The sequence below is a fragment of the Spea bombifrons genome, chromosome 4, assembly GCF_027358695.1.
Source record: "Spea bombifrons isolate aSpeBom1 chromosome 4, aSpeBom1.2.pri, whole genome shotgun sequence".
Classification (NCBI taxonomy): Eukaryota; Metazoa; Chordata; class Amphibia; order Anura; family Pelobatidae; genus Spea; species Spea bombifrons.
In genome coordinates this window covers 38,134,399-38,151,083 of record NC_071090.1, presented here as the reverse complement: position 1 = coordinate 38,151,083, position 16,685 = coordinate 38,134,399, and the positions used below count along the sequence as shown (strand labels likewise).

Genomic DNA, 16,685 nt, shown 5'->3' with positions numbered 1-16,685 from the left:
GGTGCTGCCTTTGATTAATAGTAAGGAAACAGCCAATCATTAAGATTGTCGTTTTTAAAACGGCAACGCTATAGCCTATCGCGAGCGGCCGCTTCCTCGGGCTTTCGTTTTATTGGTGCTTTTTCGTTTCTGACCCGGATACTGTTTTATGATTGGCTTTGGACAAGGGCGGAAGATTTCAATGCCCGTGAGTCCTCCTCCGCTTGTTCTATTTTCATTCAATTTTAAGGAAGCTTCCGAACTGAGCGAGAGAGGACGGAAGTGGCGCCAATATATGTTGATCGAAGCCTGCCCAAGTCCTACCCCCTACGGGAAAGAAGTGTTAGGTCCGGGGGCGAGAAGAGGACAGAGCTCACATGTGAGAAATGATTACATTTTACATTTACTAATTACAGCTGGTCCAAAGTGAATGACTGAACATATTAAATGACTCTAAAATACTGCATTTATCTTCATTCCTACTCAGCTGCTAGTTGGATCACATTGACAAGAATAGGGAAATTCTTGGGAATGCTGTAAAACATTACATTTATTTACATAGCCTCAGCAGATATAATAGTAATTTAAAATCACACGCAATAACAAACCGGTACAAAAGGAGAAGAGGGATCTTACAATCGGTTGTAATAAACTATTATGTTTATACAGCAGTATTATCGTAGCCTGATTCCAGGAGTTAATGGGTTAATGTTTATCATCGTCACACACTGAATAGTTTTTACAATATGCATAGTCTTTAGGATCTGGATTTTTATTTGCAAACAGATTCTATATATATGTGTGTATATATATATGTATATATATATATATATATATATATATATTAACGCTAGCAGAGCCGCTCACCCAACTCTTCCAGAACAGGCTAGTTTTGTCATTTCTCTATCGTGACAGTAATGAAGAATTATTTTGGTAGATGTTTGTGAAATCCGACATGTGGATACCTTTCTTTTTTTGGTATGTAGGGTTGCATATAAACAGAAGTGTATGTTCAGTTATTTTCTTCCCATGCAACACAGCTTGGTAAATATTAATGTACACGCTATACATATTCAGAGGCACACGTTGTAAGATCATAATGTAAAATCAGGATACAATATGCAGAAATTGAGACAAAGGTGATTCAAAAGTGTATTGTATTCTTATTGTCCCCTAACCTTTTCTTCCTATAGGAAAACTCCAGCCATCAGTTAATGCATTTGATACCTGGGTGGTCCATTTAGTTTTTGGTGGTGGTCCTCCCAGTTATTTTCCATGCACGTGATATACTTACCCCCCCCATGCTGCATGCGGCAGTCCCACTGCTTTCAATGGGAACACCTTTTCTGCCACTGATTGGCTGCTTCAAGCACGCATATATTTAATACATTTACTAAAAGGGGTTTCGAGTTCTATTTTGTTGGAATTATTTTGATTATTTGGCATGTACTGAGAAAACCAGTTAGAGGATTCTTTTTTCTTTTGTGCGGTTATATTATGTGATAGATGAATATATATATATACTAGTTTAACCTATACTGAAAAAATATATAGTATTTTTTAAATATAGAAAATCTAAGTAATGTTTAAGGTTGTTACCTATAGATTTCAAAACTAAAATAATTGGACCTGCCTCCCATATAGACGAATCCATTAACTAATAACACTAAAGCAATGAAGGTGACACTTCACAATAAACATGAGGTGGTGATAATGAACAATAACACTTGCAGCTCATTAATAGCCTTAGGTAGTAAGTCCTGGTTTAGACGGATGAACATCACATGTTGCGGTGTAGGCTTGACACATGTCCTAACATGTCCATTCATCGTGGGGACAGAGGTACGCGCATTGAATATCCACCTGTCTCCGTTTTTTTTTCTTAATAGAACACACAATTTCTGCACAACTAGTTTTTTTTTTTTTTTTCTCCATCCATGAATGAATCCTATCATTATGCAATAAGAAATACTACTAGAAATGCTACCCATCTCTTCTAACAATACAAATGAGAACCGGGTATGGTTCTTTTCGCTTGTTCTGGAATGCACATGGATATTCGATGGGGCCCATATGTTGGATCAGATGCAACACTTGGGGCCCCCTGTAGTGTCGCTATCCGTGTGATGGCTCAAATAGTTGATGCCACGTTTTGATGGGAAGTCATAATTGTATTAGACTTGGTGGCAAGTATTATGCTTTGTACTTCTTCACCTTTAAGTTAACTTGATATTTTCAGAGTAGAACTTTGGTTTAGTCCATATAAGAATAAAGCCCCCCTTTCTTTAAATACACCTACAAAGAAAACACTAAGAAATGTGTGAATCAAGGGGGATATAATGAACTTATCAACGTAGACCTTCTTGATGAACACATCTTCAGCAGCAATATGGTGTATCTCCATGCTAGAAAAAGATGAGATGATTGGACAAAGGTCATGAAGCATCAATGAAAGAAGGATTATATCTTTGAACATTAGGGTCTGGTTAAGAAAGAGAGGGATAATATTTAAGAAAATGCTAGGAAGGTCTCCAGTTGTATTACAAGACGTAAGGCTCCTATTACAATACTTTAAAGCTTGGCGGATATAAAAACTGGGTGCCTTTAGCTTACAGCTAACTAGTGATTCAGCTGATTTCTCTCTTTTAAATTTCTTGGTTGTGTTAGTACACATTTATTCCCTGCTGTATTTGTTAAAAGGGAAGGAAGGAAGGGGCAAACATCCTCTATAATCTATAGGTAGCTCCAGTAGCCATGGTTGTGTTGTCCAAAATCATGTTATTAGGACTACATTTGCCATCTGAGATCTCGTTTGAAGAAGAATGCCAGGAAAGGGATGCATATTTTATTCTTTGGACCGATCCTGTAAAAAATACACCCAAAGCTAGAGAGCTTCTGAGTCTGGTCTCCAACTTTAAAAGCTTGGAGTTTTTATATGCAGCGATCTGTCAGATATCTAAAATAACAAGAGGTTTATGTATGGCACCGTTAAGATTATGCCTGTCTATAAAGGGACACTCCAGCTACATGGTCCCTTTTAAATTTTAGTTTTGCCCCTTTTCCAAATGATATACCTGCCTTCCGTCAGCTACAGCGCACACCCTGTCAGCTTACAAGAGTTCTTTAATATGCATTCTCCTATAGTGGAGGATCAGATACATTCGACGGTCTATGTAACAGTATTTGTGGAGACTGGATTGCACTTCAGACTAGAGTAGTTCAATTCCCTTATCTTGCACTCCAGCCTGAACAACATAAAAATGACTCTATCACAAGCGTCTAAACTACTTTCTATTAAACGCAGAATTAGTTAGACTTTTTTCTTCTTCAAATGATTGTCCGCTTTGAGAGTTCCTGCATTGGATGAAAGTCTTGAGATCTCACTAGATTAATATTGTTTAGGGAAATAATAACTGTAGAAGATGATCTTGAATTGGTGGACCTTTCTCAGCCTGCGTGTGTGTTTAAGTGTCTGAGCGTGCCGAGTATGTGTTGGCGTCAGCATGTGTGTTAACGTGTCTGGTTGTGTTAGCATGAGTGTCTGGGTATGTTAGTGTGTGTGCCTGTGCGTATGTCTGTGTATACAATTGTATGTGTGCATGTGACTTAATGACAAGTTTTATTAATCATGATGTGATGGATTTGGGGTGGAGTGGAGGCAGCATTTCATCCTTGGGCCGGCCCTGATTGTCCCTTTTAAAATAGCCATCTTTAATTGTGTAAAAGTGTTTAATAATGATGTGCACAAACTGTCCCACATTATAGGCATGGAAGACATCATAGCATTCGATAGTCTGATGCATCATCAATGCCTGAAAACACTTGTCTTTTGTGGTTCCTGGAGAAGAAACTATTTCATCTATATTTGCAGTAGGATTAAAAAAGCTTATTGTTAACGTTGTGATGGACTAACCTAACTTAAGCTAAAGTCCCTAATTAAGGAAAAACAAAGATTCCCGGAGTGTCCTTTAAATGAAAGCAAACACTTGCTTCCAGTACGAGTGAGGCTTGAAGAGACCGGCTCTTCCATTAAACAAATTTAGGAAAGAAAGCAGACTTCTGTGACGGAAAAACTGCTCTGACCTCTGAGAACCAGGGGCCATTAAATAAACAGTTTATTGCATAGTTCCCCGTAAGAAATACCATAATCCGCCTAAATATTTTCTTTGGATGTGTTATACACAAGCTTTACGTGCTGTCGGTCTGTGCTGGAAGGGGCTTCTGTTTGGCATTACTGGGTATTGTAAAGCCGCTATGGTCAAACTCCATTGTGGTTTCCTTCTCGGGGTAATGAATACATTACCATGGTAAGATAATAATGTGTAATTTTACCTTTTTTGCGGCATGTTATCTTTTTTCCTTGCCCTATATTATTTTGTGTAACTTTTCACTGATTCAGCGGTAGGGTGAGTTCATTTTGATGATCTGTTTTCTAGGTTATGCTGACGCTTCCAAGAGGTTGAAGCCATGGCAGAGTCACACTCCTTATCGGATGGGACCTCTACGAGTCTTAATTTACGCACAAACTGTCGCATGATACTAAACTTGCTAAGAGAAAAGGACTCGTCTGTTATTTTCTCTCCAGAGCAGCCGTTGACACCGATTACTGACCTTGCCACTGGCTTCAGTAACCTGACCACGTTTACTGGGTAACTATCACATATGAATGAAAATTGAGGACACCGATTGTCAATAATTAGTGATATAAGTGATATCGGCTATTAGTTTAGTGTCAATACAGTACAAAACATTGTATAGATCAAGAGGAATTATGTTTTGGAATTTGTTGACTCAAAACCTGTTTCTACAATGCAGTCCCAAATAGAGCGGATTGGGCAGCAATTTAACCAAGTCTTGTACAAATATTTACAATTATTAAATTATGCACAGTGCCTTAATGGGCAGACTGGATGAGCTAAATGTTTGTCTGCCGACAAATTCTATGTTTCTAAGAAGAAATTAGTGTAAGAGTGTGTTGTTTCGCTGAATTTCGCCAAGCTTTAAACAGTCCTTAGTGAATCACTCCGCGCTGTTTGGCGTAATAGGTATTAATAAATTAAGGGCAATTCCTTAATAATCCGGACACCAGGCTATGTATAGGGTTTTTGATTGTGTTTTCTCGCTCTTCCTTTGTCCCGATATTTCTTTGCAGTGAAACCCCCAAACGCTGTCTGGACCTGTCTAATCTGAGCTGTGATGACCTCGGCCTTCAGGCTTTGGATTCTCCTGATAGGCTGGCAACAGGCAAGATAGACCTCTGAGCTTTTAATTGTCCCAAATTCACTATGGGCCTTGTTTTTCTTTAATTAACTTATTCTTTTGGGTATTTCATTATTAGTTTTGAAGTATTTTGTATCTAAACCCTTAGTCGGTATGGAATTACCCAACCAGTCATGTGCACGTTTCTATGCTGGTTGTTGAATAAGTCAATTACAAGGCTAATAATAAACAATAAAACATGTTCCTGGTATCTACTACGGTTAAAGTCTAAAGACAATCTACTTCGTATTGAAAGTGTTAACGGCCCTAAAATGTAGGAGGTGGAAGCCAGTTTATTCAAATAATTTGGCCAGGTGAGGCTGTTTCATGCCCTCATAGCCCTTCCGCTAATACTCTGATAAGAGGAATATGTCAACAAAAATATTCTACTATATTGGGAACTTTTCTACCTTTTCATACAAAACTTGTTTACTAAAAAGTGCATAACTGCTGATGTAGAGAAGGCTACTCTTCGGAGAGTTACCTTAGTACAATACAAACAGAAGAGGCTATATTTTCTTTAGAACTATTTTATAATTTTGTGGGCTTTTTGTTTTTTTAATCAGTGAGCAATATTTAATATTAATCTTGGGTTTTCTTTGTCTACAGAAAAGGTGGATTCTCCAAGGTCCCGCTGTATCCCCATTGATAACTTGTAAGTAGTTAGACCACTTTATTACGCTGTGATATTTTGGGGAGATAAGGTTGGAAGAGGAATTAAAGGGACATTCTGCAGAATCCACCCCATAAGCATTTGCCAAATTTTGTTCTGGAGATGTGTTCAGTTGAACAGATCTCGGTGCACGTGATATACTCTGCTCCAGAGCTGGCTTGGAACTCTGCGGGGGTCTGTTCAGATCCCCTGCGCATGTGTTGAAAATTCTCCCATTGATTTCAGATGGAGCACTATTCTGCCACTGATTGCAAGTCAAACACTGGAACGAATAGTCCGACCATGGGGGAGGGCAGCACCCTCCACCCGAGTAGGGACCTCAAGGACATTAAATATAACTCATACTGGCAATTCCCTGGCCCTGTAAGAGTTAACCCCCCAAGACTATATGGACATACTGGTACATCCTATAAAAGCTGTACCTAGACAGTACATACTGACTTTGTTGCAGCAGCAAGGACACCTCCCTGCCACTACACAGGAGATTGGGACTGGACTTCCCCCGCCAATCGGCCATTCCCTTCAGGGAGCATCATTCCTGACACCCACCAGAAGGTCACTGGAGGACAACAGAGACACAGCAGGGTCTGTCTACACACTGCTGGGATCTGTGACTGCTCCCCTTGCTGGCCAATCGCAAGCATGTCTATGAAGCCTTGCTTGTTGATCACGGTGTGATGGGTTTAGGGGACATTGGAGAGAACAGAGGGAAAAACTGGCATGCAAAAGATGCCTAAAACCTCTCTATCCACTGACAACAGTGGAAAAAATAAAAACTAAATACATATTCAAAAAGCCCTGACATTTCCTAGCACTACATGTAAAAAACATAACTCCCCCGACCCTCACTACCCCCAAACTCCTTAATTCAGAAGTACTACCCTAAATGTGGCTCTCTAGAACAAAAAAAATGTATGTGGGGTATGTCTGTAATCAGGGGATGTTTTTTTTTTTTTGCAAAAAAACTTCTAGGTATTTACATACAAACACTTATTCATTTTTGCATGTTTTCGTGGTTTCGAATGAAAGCCATGTTTTGTTCCTGAAGAAAAGGATGTATAATGTGTGTGGATACAGAAAACATGGAAAAGGGGGACCTTGATTAATCCAACATATGGTAAAAATGTCAAAAACATACACTATGTAGGGTACTAAAAAAATCCTGTAGTGAAGGGATTAATTATGAATAGATAGTGTTGGTTATTAATGATTATTTAAGCTACAAAAAAATACATTAACGCCTAAGCCAAGAATGCTGATGTACCACTACAAATGCAACTCTGCTGTTCCTATCCTCTATCTCACCTTTTGTGATCTGCTCCTGATAAAGTGGCCACCAACTAGTGCAACGTATACATCGGTTTATAGAATTACAGGTAATTTTATAACAGGAGAACATAATACTTGGGGAGGTGGGGACTTATGTATACATTATCCCAAGGCATTCTTCACGTGTGACTTCACTGTCTCCATCAGAGAGACAGCTGGGGAACTATAAGTTGCCAAAGTCTGTAAGATTAGCAGTCCACTTCGCAAACATTTAGGGATATTGGACTATTGGGAGTTTAAGAGGCTTTTCCATGTTTAAGAAGTGTATGTGGTTCCCGAGGTTCATTAAGAATTTTCAAATGTAGCCATGATCTTGCTTGTTTAACATGTCTTCTGTTTGACAGGTTTACTCCAGAACCTGTAAAGAAACCCAAGTAAGTCAAATGTAACCATTTCCTTGATCAAAAAACCTAAATATGACAGTTTGTGTTCTCTTACAATGAATTTCCAATTCTTGTGTTAAAAAGTTTTTAAGCATTATTCCCTAGTGTGTAGTGTTCATTTTTTCTTTTTCTTTTTTTTTTTTTTTAATCTGACAGTGGGAAAGAAATCCCATCATGCTTAGCCAGGTGGTGTGTATCAGTGATCCAGACCAGTGATAAAACCACGCTTCTTTAGAAAATAATTTAAATCTCTTGAAGGGACCAGACTCTCTCCCTGTTTTAGCCTTTATCACTGGTGGCATCTCATTTTAATTTTTGCAGTCAATGGGGAAACATTGGTATTCTTCTGCCAGACGTCTTTTCTGGTCGAGGAATCTCCCACGTGAATTCAGACCGCAAATAAGCTTTTCCTATTAACTATACTCTGTACAGCCCTCCGTTATATTCAGATAGGAATATTTTTATGAATGACATGCAGTCTGCCAGACAGGATTATGTAAAAGGTGGCGGATGTTAACGTGAAGAAACCTTTAAACCCATGTTACTGGATTTTCTACTTTGTAGTGACAGAAATCAATAGCCTCAATGCATCTTTGGCAGTATTTACTGTGTCTGACCTTTTGATGTTTGTTATCCCCAAGAGCTGCACCGTATGTCTAAATGTGAATTATAAAACAGCAGCTATAACAATAAAACTATCTGTAGCTTAAATTATACCTTCACAAATTATGGAATAAAAGCATGTGCTTTTAATTATTGATAAAAAAAAACAAGATAAGTGAATACCTGAGAACAAAAACACACACACACACACATACACACTTCCAGCGATCTCCTATGGTCCCCTCGGTATACTCCAGACTTCCAGTAACCAAGTAGTTACACTCCACGATGAAGTGTCCCTTGTCCCCAAATCAGACACAGACACAGTCTTAGGCTTGAACAAGTAAGAATCTGCTTTATTGTACACCAAACACCAACTTTATACATGAGACCAGGGTGAACAATACATAAATACATTAGCTTAAACACTTCAATTGGCACCAATCAGGAGAGGGCTAGAACAGGGAGCAACCAATCACAGTGCAGGGGGTGTGGTCAGGGCAGCCCACGTCCCTTTAACTTAGGGACCAATCAAAAGGGGAGCTACCCTCCCTACCATATATGGATATCCATGGGTGTGGCTGTAGTGACCAATAGGGAAGGTGCCTACCTAGCAGATGCTCCTGTGCCAAGTGACTTTGAACATGTCAGTGTCATAGGATGACCCCTTTGCCACAAGTAATTTCGTGACAATTTCTGCCCTGGAAGATCTGCCACCGCCCACCGTGCTATTATTGTGAAGTGGAACAGCTCAGCCACAAAGTGGTAAACCACGCACACTTACAGAGCAGGGCTGCCGAGTGCTTAAGTGTGTAGTGCGTAATAATGATCTGTCCTCTGTAGCACCTCTCACTACAGAGTTCCAAACTGTCTCTGGAAGTAACATCAGCACAAGTACTGTGTGTGTCAGGAGCTTCATGAAATGGGTTTCCATGGCTGAGCTGCTCCACACAATCCGAAGATCACTATACATAATACCAAGCGTCGTCTGAAGTGGTGTTAAGCACACCACCGCTGGACTCAGGAGCAGTGAAAATGAGTACCTTGGAGTGATCAATCAAGCTTCACCATCTGGAAGTCCGATGGACAAATCTGGGTTTGGTGGATTCCAGGAGAACGCTACCTAATGGAATGCACTGTGCCTACTGCAAACTTTGGTGGAGGTATGGGGCTGTTTTTCAGGGTTTGGGCTAGGCCCCTTACTTCCAGGGAAGGGAAATCTTAATGCTTCAGCATACCAAGACATTTTGGACAATGCTATGCTTCCAACTTTGTGGGAACAGTTTAGGGAAGGCCTTTTTTCTATTTCAGCAGGACTGTTCTCCAGTGCCTAATGCAAGGTCCATAAAGACATGGTTGGATGAGTTTAGTGTGGAAGAACTTGAGTGGCCCTCACAGAGCTCTGACCTCAACCCCATCAAACACCTTTGGGATGGGGATGAACTGGAACGGAGAGTGCGAACCTCCTCATCCAGCGTCCGTGCCTGACCTGACGAACACACTACTGGATGACTGGATAAAAATTCCCACGGAAACCCTCCAAGGTCTTCTGGAAAGCCTTCCCAGAAGAGTGGAAGCTGTTACAGCTGCAATAGGGGGAACCAACTATTTATTAACATCTATGTATTCGGAATGCAATGTCATAAAAGTCCAATGGTCAAGTGTCCCAATAGTTTTGCCCTTGGAGTAGGATAATTATGTATCATTTGACCATGGATATCACAAATATTCTCAGGATCTCATTCAGTACTTTATTTTACCTTGTTTTTCTAGGATTTTTTTGTAAACTATAATGGCATTATAATTTAGTAATCTTTGTGGTATTTGTTGTATTTATTGAAGAAAATCCACAATGGCTTCTTATAGATGGTTTCTGGTATATGTGTGTTCCCTACTGTGCTTCTACTTATTCCAGATCTACCCCATCCCACGCAGCTCCGAGGCAGAGGATGCTATTCTTGGTATAGAACATTTTAATTGGCTAGAGGCACATCGCTTACTCACCCATCGCACCGTTTCTGTGCCAGGAGTAGCTACATTTGTTAATTAATTGATTCTAAGTTGTTGTTAAACAGTTTATTTTCTTGTTTTGCAGAAAGTATCCTAGAGGAAACCTAAACATTGCACTGGTAAGAGAATGCCTTGCCAGACTGTTCTTTTTTTTGCATGCATTTCATACACAATGGTTCTATATTTGTTTACCTGCTAAACAATTCCGGCCTTCCATTTTTTTCAGCCCCGACTACTTTGCAGCACCCCAAGTTTCAAGAAGAGTTCTGGTGGACACAGAGATGGTTGTAATAAGGAAAATGTGAGTTAAGGAAATCACCCTGGGAACAGGTTGTCCATCATCCGTGATACCTGAATAATCATTTCTCTTTTGTCTTATGATGTCTATAGGAGTGTGAACCGTTTAAAAATCCAGGTAGTGCCAGGTCCATTGAGAGGAAACCCCCCAATACACAGCTATCCCCAACATTTGGGGCGAAGGTGGGTACAGCCTTACTTAGTGAGGCCTGATGAAGATCAGTTCTCATTTGTATTCTATATATATTTGAGGATACCTGTGGCTTTAATCTTCTGTTGATTTCACTGTTCTTTTGACATCAACTGCATAAATCACACATATGACCATCTATTCTTACCAGTCTGATCACATGTAGTTGTGATCTTCTTGCTTCTTATCAGTGTTTTTGTAGTGGATCTGACCTTTTCCAAACCCAGCGATAATAAATGTATATTTCTTACTTTAATGCTTAGACAATCGAGTAATATTTAATAATACATATCTGTTACTGAACGAAAACTACGTTGAATATCCTAAACGGTTAGTTCTGTTATATTATATTTAACAATGGGTATCGGAAGCAGATCTGACTCGTGTATCTCTGCAGAGTGACGTATCTTTAGAGGAGGACTGTGAGATAGACGTGCTCGGTTCTCCTATAAGCGCTGTTCCAACATGTGTGGGTGAGGTACCAGAAAACAAAGCCCAAAACCTTGATGGCTTCTCTGAATTTTTCTGTGTGGATGAAGATGAGATGGAGGTGAGGAGGTTTCAATTGTGCCAAACCTAACTCGTTTGCTCTGTGTTAGTGATGTGCCAACCCTGGCATGCTAACTGCTTTGCCCATAAAGGTTTCCTAATGTTTAAAACTTTGTAAAGTTTGGAGAAAAAAAATTACATATTTGTGTCTTTCCTTATTCCTAATAAAAAAAAACAAACAAACAAACAAAAAAAAAACAACAACAAAGAAGGACAAATTGTCGGTGCTCAAATCTAAGCCTACAAATGCAGGTTTTAGTTCTGTGTTTTGGCCAAAGCAGATACCCCATGAGAGGTGTCATACTATAAAGTGTCAAATACCCCTAGTAAGGAAGAGGGCAGGTTTTAGATACCCATTTAACCCTTAATATGGAGCACAGAGGAAAAGAAGAGGCGGTGCGTTTTCTCCTCCAGCCTCCGAGTCTTCATAAAAAGTACACAATGTCTACTCTCAGTTGCTATTTTCAGGCAGCAGCAACATGAAAAGTAGCCAACGTTGACACCAATGACAAGTGCCTTGACATGACAGAGATGTACTTGCTTTGGCCAAATTATAGTACTAAAGCCTTGTGATCATCAAAAGCATGAATTGCAGGTTTGGGTCTGAGTGCTTGTAATTTTATCCATCTTATTCTTTTTTTATATGCTGCCACTATTTCTCCTGCGAGGGATGTTTAGTAAATATTAAATACTAGCAGATATGCTTGTCATTAAAAATCATTGGATCTGCCCCAGTGTGGCAACGATTGTCTCGGTCCCAAGTAATTATAAATAGTGTGTGTGTGTGTGTGTATATATAATTTGAACTGGAAGACCATGGCTTTCCTTGTACAGTTCTACTAATGTTGGCTTTTTTTTTTTTTGCTACAGAATCCCTCGACGGCAGCTGGCAACTTATCCTCCAGCATGGCTGCCCTCCTGTCTGGACCTTTCTTGAATCAGGATGTGGAAATCAGTAATGTAAGGGAATTTAGTGATCTTCAGTGTTTGACGTGTTGGGCATGCACATAATCATTTCTTACACTTATACATCATCGTAAAATAACAGCTAGCCCAAGCTAGCTAATCACATTAACTGTTAACTACAGCCTTGTGTAGTGTAATATTTTGATTGATAATGGGTCCAGCGTACGAACAGATTCAAGATTATGACCGGGACAAGGTTCTCCATGTAGAAGAGTTCCGATCTTAGAACCCTGTTTAAAAGTTTTTAGTTTCTAAAAATATATGAAAGAACCCAAAACTGTGAACATCATTGTGTTCTGTGATATGAAGTGAATGCAAAAATAGCCATAGTTGATTTTTTACATTTTGTAATTGAATTATTAAATGTGTGCAAGTGATTAAAACATAAAATCTTACCTTTACCTGAGTTTCACATGAAATTAGTTATTTTTAAATGTTACTTTTCATTTTGTATCAATTTGTTGCAGAGCGGTCATTTATCTTAACACCAACTTTTCCTTTTTTTTTTTTAGGTTTCTATGAACAGAAGCCGGCTTTACCGCTCACCGTCTATGCCGGAGAAACTAGACCGGCCCATGCTAAAGCGGACAGTGAGACCGCTGGATAACGAAACCCCTGTTAGGATAAAAAGAAGACGTAGCGCAAACGGCACGGTACAGGAAGAGGAAGAAGAGGACAGCCGATCGAGGAGACGGGTGAGAAGAGATCATCGAGCATAGTTCTTCAGCCCAGGATTCATTGAGAATAATGAAAGTTATAGATCAAACATTGATTTGTGTTGCACACGTATCACAAAAGTTCATGTTTAGTGACCGTTTAATAATGATTAAAAAGCTATATTTGGGGGGGGGGCATTTGTCTTTGCTACTTGATTAATCTATGCTAATTAACTGTCCTCTTTTGCAGGGTCCATCTCTGAAGAAAACGCTTTCTCTCTGTGATGTGGATATTAGTAAAGTTTTAGATGAGGATTATAGCCACAGGCAATTGATAGGAGATTTTTCAAAGGTGATTTTTTTTGTTATTATTAAATAAGCTGCCAGTACTGGGCAGGTTCCCGTGTTTGTTTTGGGTGGTTTTGCTTGATTGAAAGAATGAAACACTTGTGCTGTGATCCGCAGGTATACGCTTTGCCTACAGTAACTGGAAGGCACCAGGACCTCAGATACATCACGGCGGAGACTGTGAGTAGCACCTTTATTACAAAAGTGTATGTCTGACCAAGTCGATGCTTAACATCTAACACAGTCTAACATCTTTCGTTTCATGTCTAGTTGGTGGCTTTAATTCATGGAGAGTTCAGCAGTCTTGTGGAGAAGTTTTTTATCATTGACTGTCGTTATCCTTATGAATATGAAGGCGGACACATCACGGTGAGGATATATATATATATATATATATATATATATATATATATATATATATATATATATATATATATATATATATATATATATATATATATATTATTATTATTATTATTATTATTTTATACCCTATACCTCCTAACCTTATAGCTTGTAGACACTTCATTTTGCGTATAATCCTATTAAGTTGCCTGTAGCTCTTCAACCTTTTCCACTTTGTTTTATAGGGTGCCTTAAACCTGCACCGACAGGAGGAAATGGTGGATTTCTTCCTAAAGCAGCCTCTGGTGCCAACCATTGTGCAGAAACGCATTATAATAGTGTTTCACTGTGAATTCTCTTCTGAAAGGGGTCCAAAAATGTAAGTATGAACAAGCAGGCTTATGGAAAAAAATGCCTCGTGGAAAGTACCATGTAATCTAATGCCAGACTTTGTTTGGCATACAGTATACTCATTGTGCTTAAGAGCGTGTATAAATATTACATGCTTGCTAACAACCACTTTGTAACCCATAGCTGCCACCTGATGTCAAGCATGTCAGGTATCTGCATGCATCGGCTGTGACGGCATGTACGCATGGGCTGGGTTCAGTGATTAATGAGCAGCCCCGTTGCCTGTGACAGAGAAACCAATGGGGAGCATGGGTACAGTCCAGTAATGAAGGGCTGTGAGCAGGCCAACGCTTTTAGATATCCAAGTCTGAGGCATCTCAATAATTCCCTAAATGACTTGTTTTCACAATTCCTGGCCTGTTTGCTGCCATCGAGGAGTTTAGTTGTTCACCCCTGGTCTATAGTGTACATAGGTATAGGGAATGGCTGCATTCTTAGTGGAGGTGTTCATGCTGATCAAAGTAGTTTTTTATCGTGCACATGTACACAATGTATACTTTCTATGTGTTGCTGTGGCTTTTATTTAATATTAACTGGTGTAATATGGCAGGGTCTGACTGCTTGCCCACAGCTTAGCATATTTGAGCTGACCTAAAATCTGTCATGGATGTCCAATGATCTCTAATAAGCCTAAGCGTGCATCAACACGGTCTTTCCTTTAACGCAAGGCAAGGGTATTCGATGTGGGGCGATAACTTTTTGAGGCAAAGGTTTTTATTTTTCAGTTCTCTTCTAGAAGCCATATGTTAGGCCCTTCTAATTGTTTTATGCATTCTCTAGGGGGGAATCTGGCTTCATTATATTACTTTAACTCTTATAATAGGTGTCGATTATTAAGAGAAGAAGATCGAGCTAGGAACGAGTACCCGTGTCTCCATTACCCAGAGCTTTACCTACTCAAAGGAGGATACAAAGACTTTTTTCCGGAGTACACGGTATTTTCACTTTACAAAATTGAACCTAATGTTTAAATAAAACCAAAACTATGGAAATAAAGGGATACTGTTGCTACAGTCTTACATATTAAAGGTCAAAGCACTCCAGAATGGCACCTAGAAGCTATGTTCCACATTTCTGTGATGCACCTTGATACAAGAAGTGCTTATGGACCAAACAACTGCTCACCACTGATCCATCAATATTTGTAATCAATGACATCATAAGTTAGTTTGGATATGCTTCAAATGCTAGTAGCATTTGTGTGTTTTCCTTTCTCCCATATTCAACTCGCCCTTCCTTGTTGCATGTATGTGCTTGCTGTACATGTGTGCATGCGTATATACAGAAGATGAACCATGCCGTACAATCAAGAAACTTATGGCAAGAGTGTATCAGAATTTTAGTTTGGACTGGTTACAAGGAAGACCTCTGATCTCTGAAAAAGCTGGGCATTACCCAACTTCAATATATCACTGACATAATGCCACCCTGAACGTAAGGCTTTCAGTTTTTACAACACATACAAAATTGAGACTACATACAGACTAGTTGAGAGGAGCGTGCTTATATCTACATTGAAAGGAATTGCTTAAGCAAAGAATTGATTACAGTGCAGTGAATAATAAAAATTGTGAAAAATCCTATCCTAGATTGTGCCAATATTTGCATGTTTTTTGTTGTGATGGGCATTACTCAGTCTGTTTGACTCATCTACAGGAGCTGTGTGAGCCGCAGAGTTACTGCCCAATGCATCATGAGGATTATCGCGAGGAGCTGCTAAAGTTTCGCACAAAGAGCAAGTCGTGGGCTGGAGATCGCAGGAGGAAGGACCAGATTGCACGTTTGATGAAGCTTTAGTGCGAGTGTTTCTCACTTTCTGAGATAAAGCAATGTACATGTGCAATGGGAAAGATGGATGTTACCCATGTAAACATATTAAAAGTGTCTTAAGAAAATATTGGGCATTTCTATATATCTATACATAATAGTGGATTTTTTTTACGTCACCTGTGCCATTGTAACTGTGAATTTTAGTAATTGTACTACAATCTAAAAAGTGTGAAAGGATGTGCATCAATGTATCCTTTTTTATATAGGACTATTAAGGTAATCTTCCGATAAACACTGCCTGCTGTGTTTAAACAATGTAGTCTTCTCGGTTTTAACCTGTGTTAAATCAGCCAGAGCAAATTCTCAGCGCCCTTAGATGGTAACTCGGATGGCTTTCCCATCAAAGCAAGGACAAGCTGGACTTTAAAAGGTTTTTGGAGAATAATCCAGTTCTCTGTAATTGTCACATTTGGCTAATCTTAGGCCAACTTGGCCTTTAGGGGATAAATGCCCCTTAAGAGCTCTATGTACCTGGAAGAAAACACACTAATATGGACGACTCTCAAGACGACCACAGAAGTGCTTTTAAAATCAAATTGAAAATAGTCACAATTCAATTAAACTGGGCATTCAGAACATTTTCCGAGTGACTTTTTAGATTTGTTTGGCTTGTATAAATTAATGTACAAATGTATCCACTAGGTGGTGCTATCTTTGTGGTATAATATCAAATGTATGCGCAGTCCTTTTATATATGTAAGTAAACATTTTGACTGGCAGTCCTATTTGTTTAGTTTTCTTTTTCCTTCCTTATGCCAAACATGAAGGAGCTTAACAAAAAAATAGTGTGTCCTCTTGGTTTCAGAGCTATCAAACTGGCATCAATAACTGAATTAAATGAATTACGTTTTGAAGTA

General features: G+C 39.2%; 1 protein-coding gene across 2 annotated transcripts; it reads left to right on the top strand.

The window, feature by feature from the left end:
• Positions 1–224: 224 nt before the first annotated feature.
• On the top strand, positions 225–16,685 carry CDC25C (cell division cycle 25C). Of its 2 annotated transcripts, XM_053464405.1 has the most exons (17): positions 225–358; positions 4,416–4,628; positions 5,132–5,223; positions 5,848–5,893; positions 7,585–7,614; positions 10,322–10,355; positions 10,463–10,537; positions 10,627–10,716; positions 11,121–11,273; positions 12,143–12,232; positions 12,751–12,933; positions 13,145–13,246; positions 13,360–13,422; positions 13,513–13,611; positions 13,833–13,966; positions 14,822–14,933; positions 15,655–16,685. In XM_053464405.1, exons 2-17 carry the CDS (start codon positions 4,447–4,449, stop codon positions 15,793–15,795), a joined length of 1,626 nt encoding a protein of 541 aa, XP_053320380.1. In that variant the 5' UTR covers positions 225–358; positions 4,416–4,446; the 3' UTR covers positions 15,796–16,685. The 2 variants fall into 2 exon arrangements, with proteins under 2 accessions (XP_053320380.1, XP_053320379.1); XM_053464404.1 differs by lacking the exons at positions 225–358; positions 4,416–4,628; positions 5,132–5,223; positions 5,848–5,893; positions 7,585–7,614 and adding an exon at positions 9,242–9,389.

Coding starts and splice junctions, on each gene's coding strand:
- CDC25C (XM_053464405.1), top strand. CDS start 4,447: ATGGCAGAGTCACACTCCTTATCGGATGGGACCTCTACGAGTCTTAAT. Junction 4,629..5,131: donor AACCTGACCACGTTTACTGG/GTAACTATCACA, acceptor ATTTCTTTGCAG/TGAAACCCCCAAACGCTGTC. Junction 12,934..13,144: donor ACAGCCGATCGAGGAGACGG/GTGAGAAGAGAT, acceptor CCTCTTTTGCAG/GGTCCATCTCTGAAGAAAAC.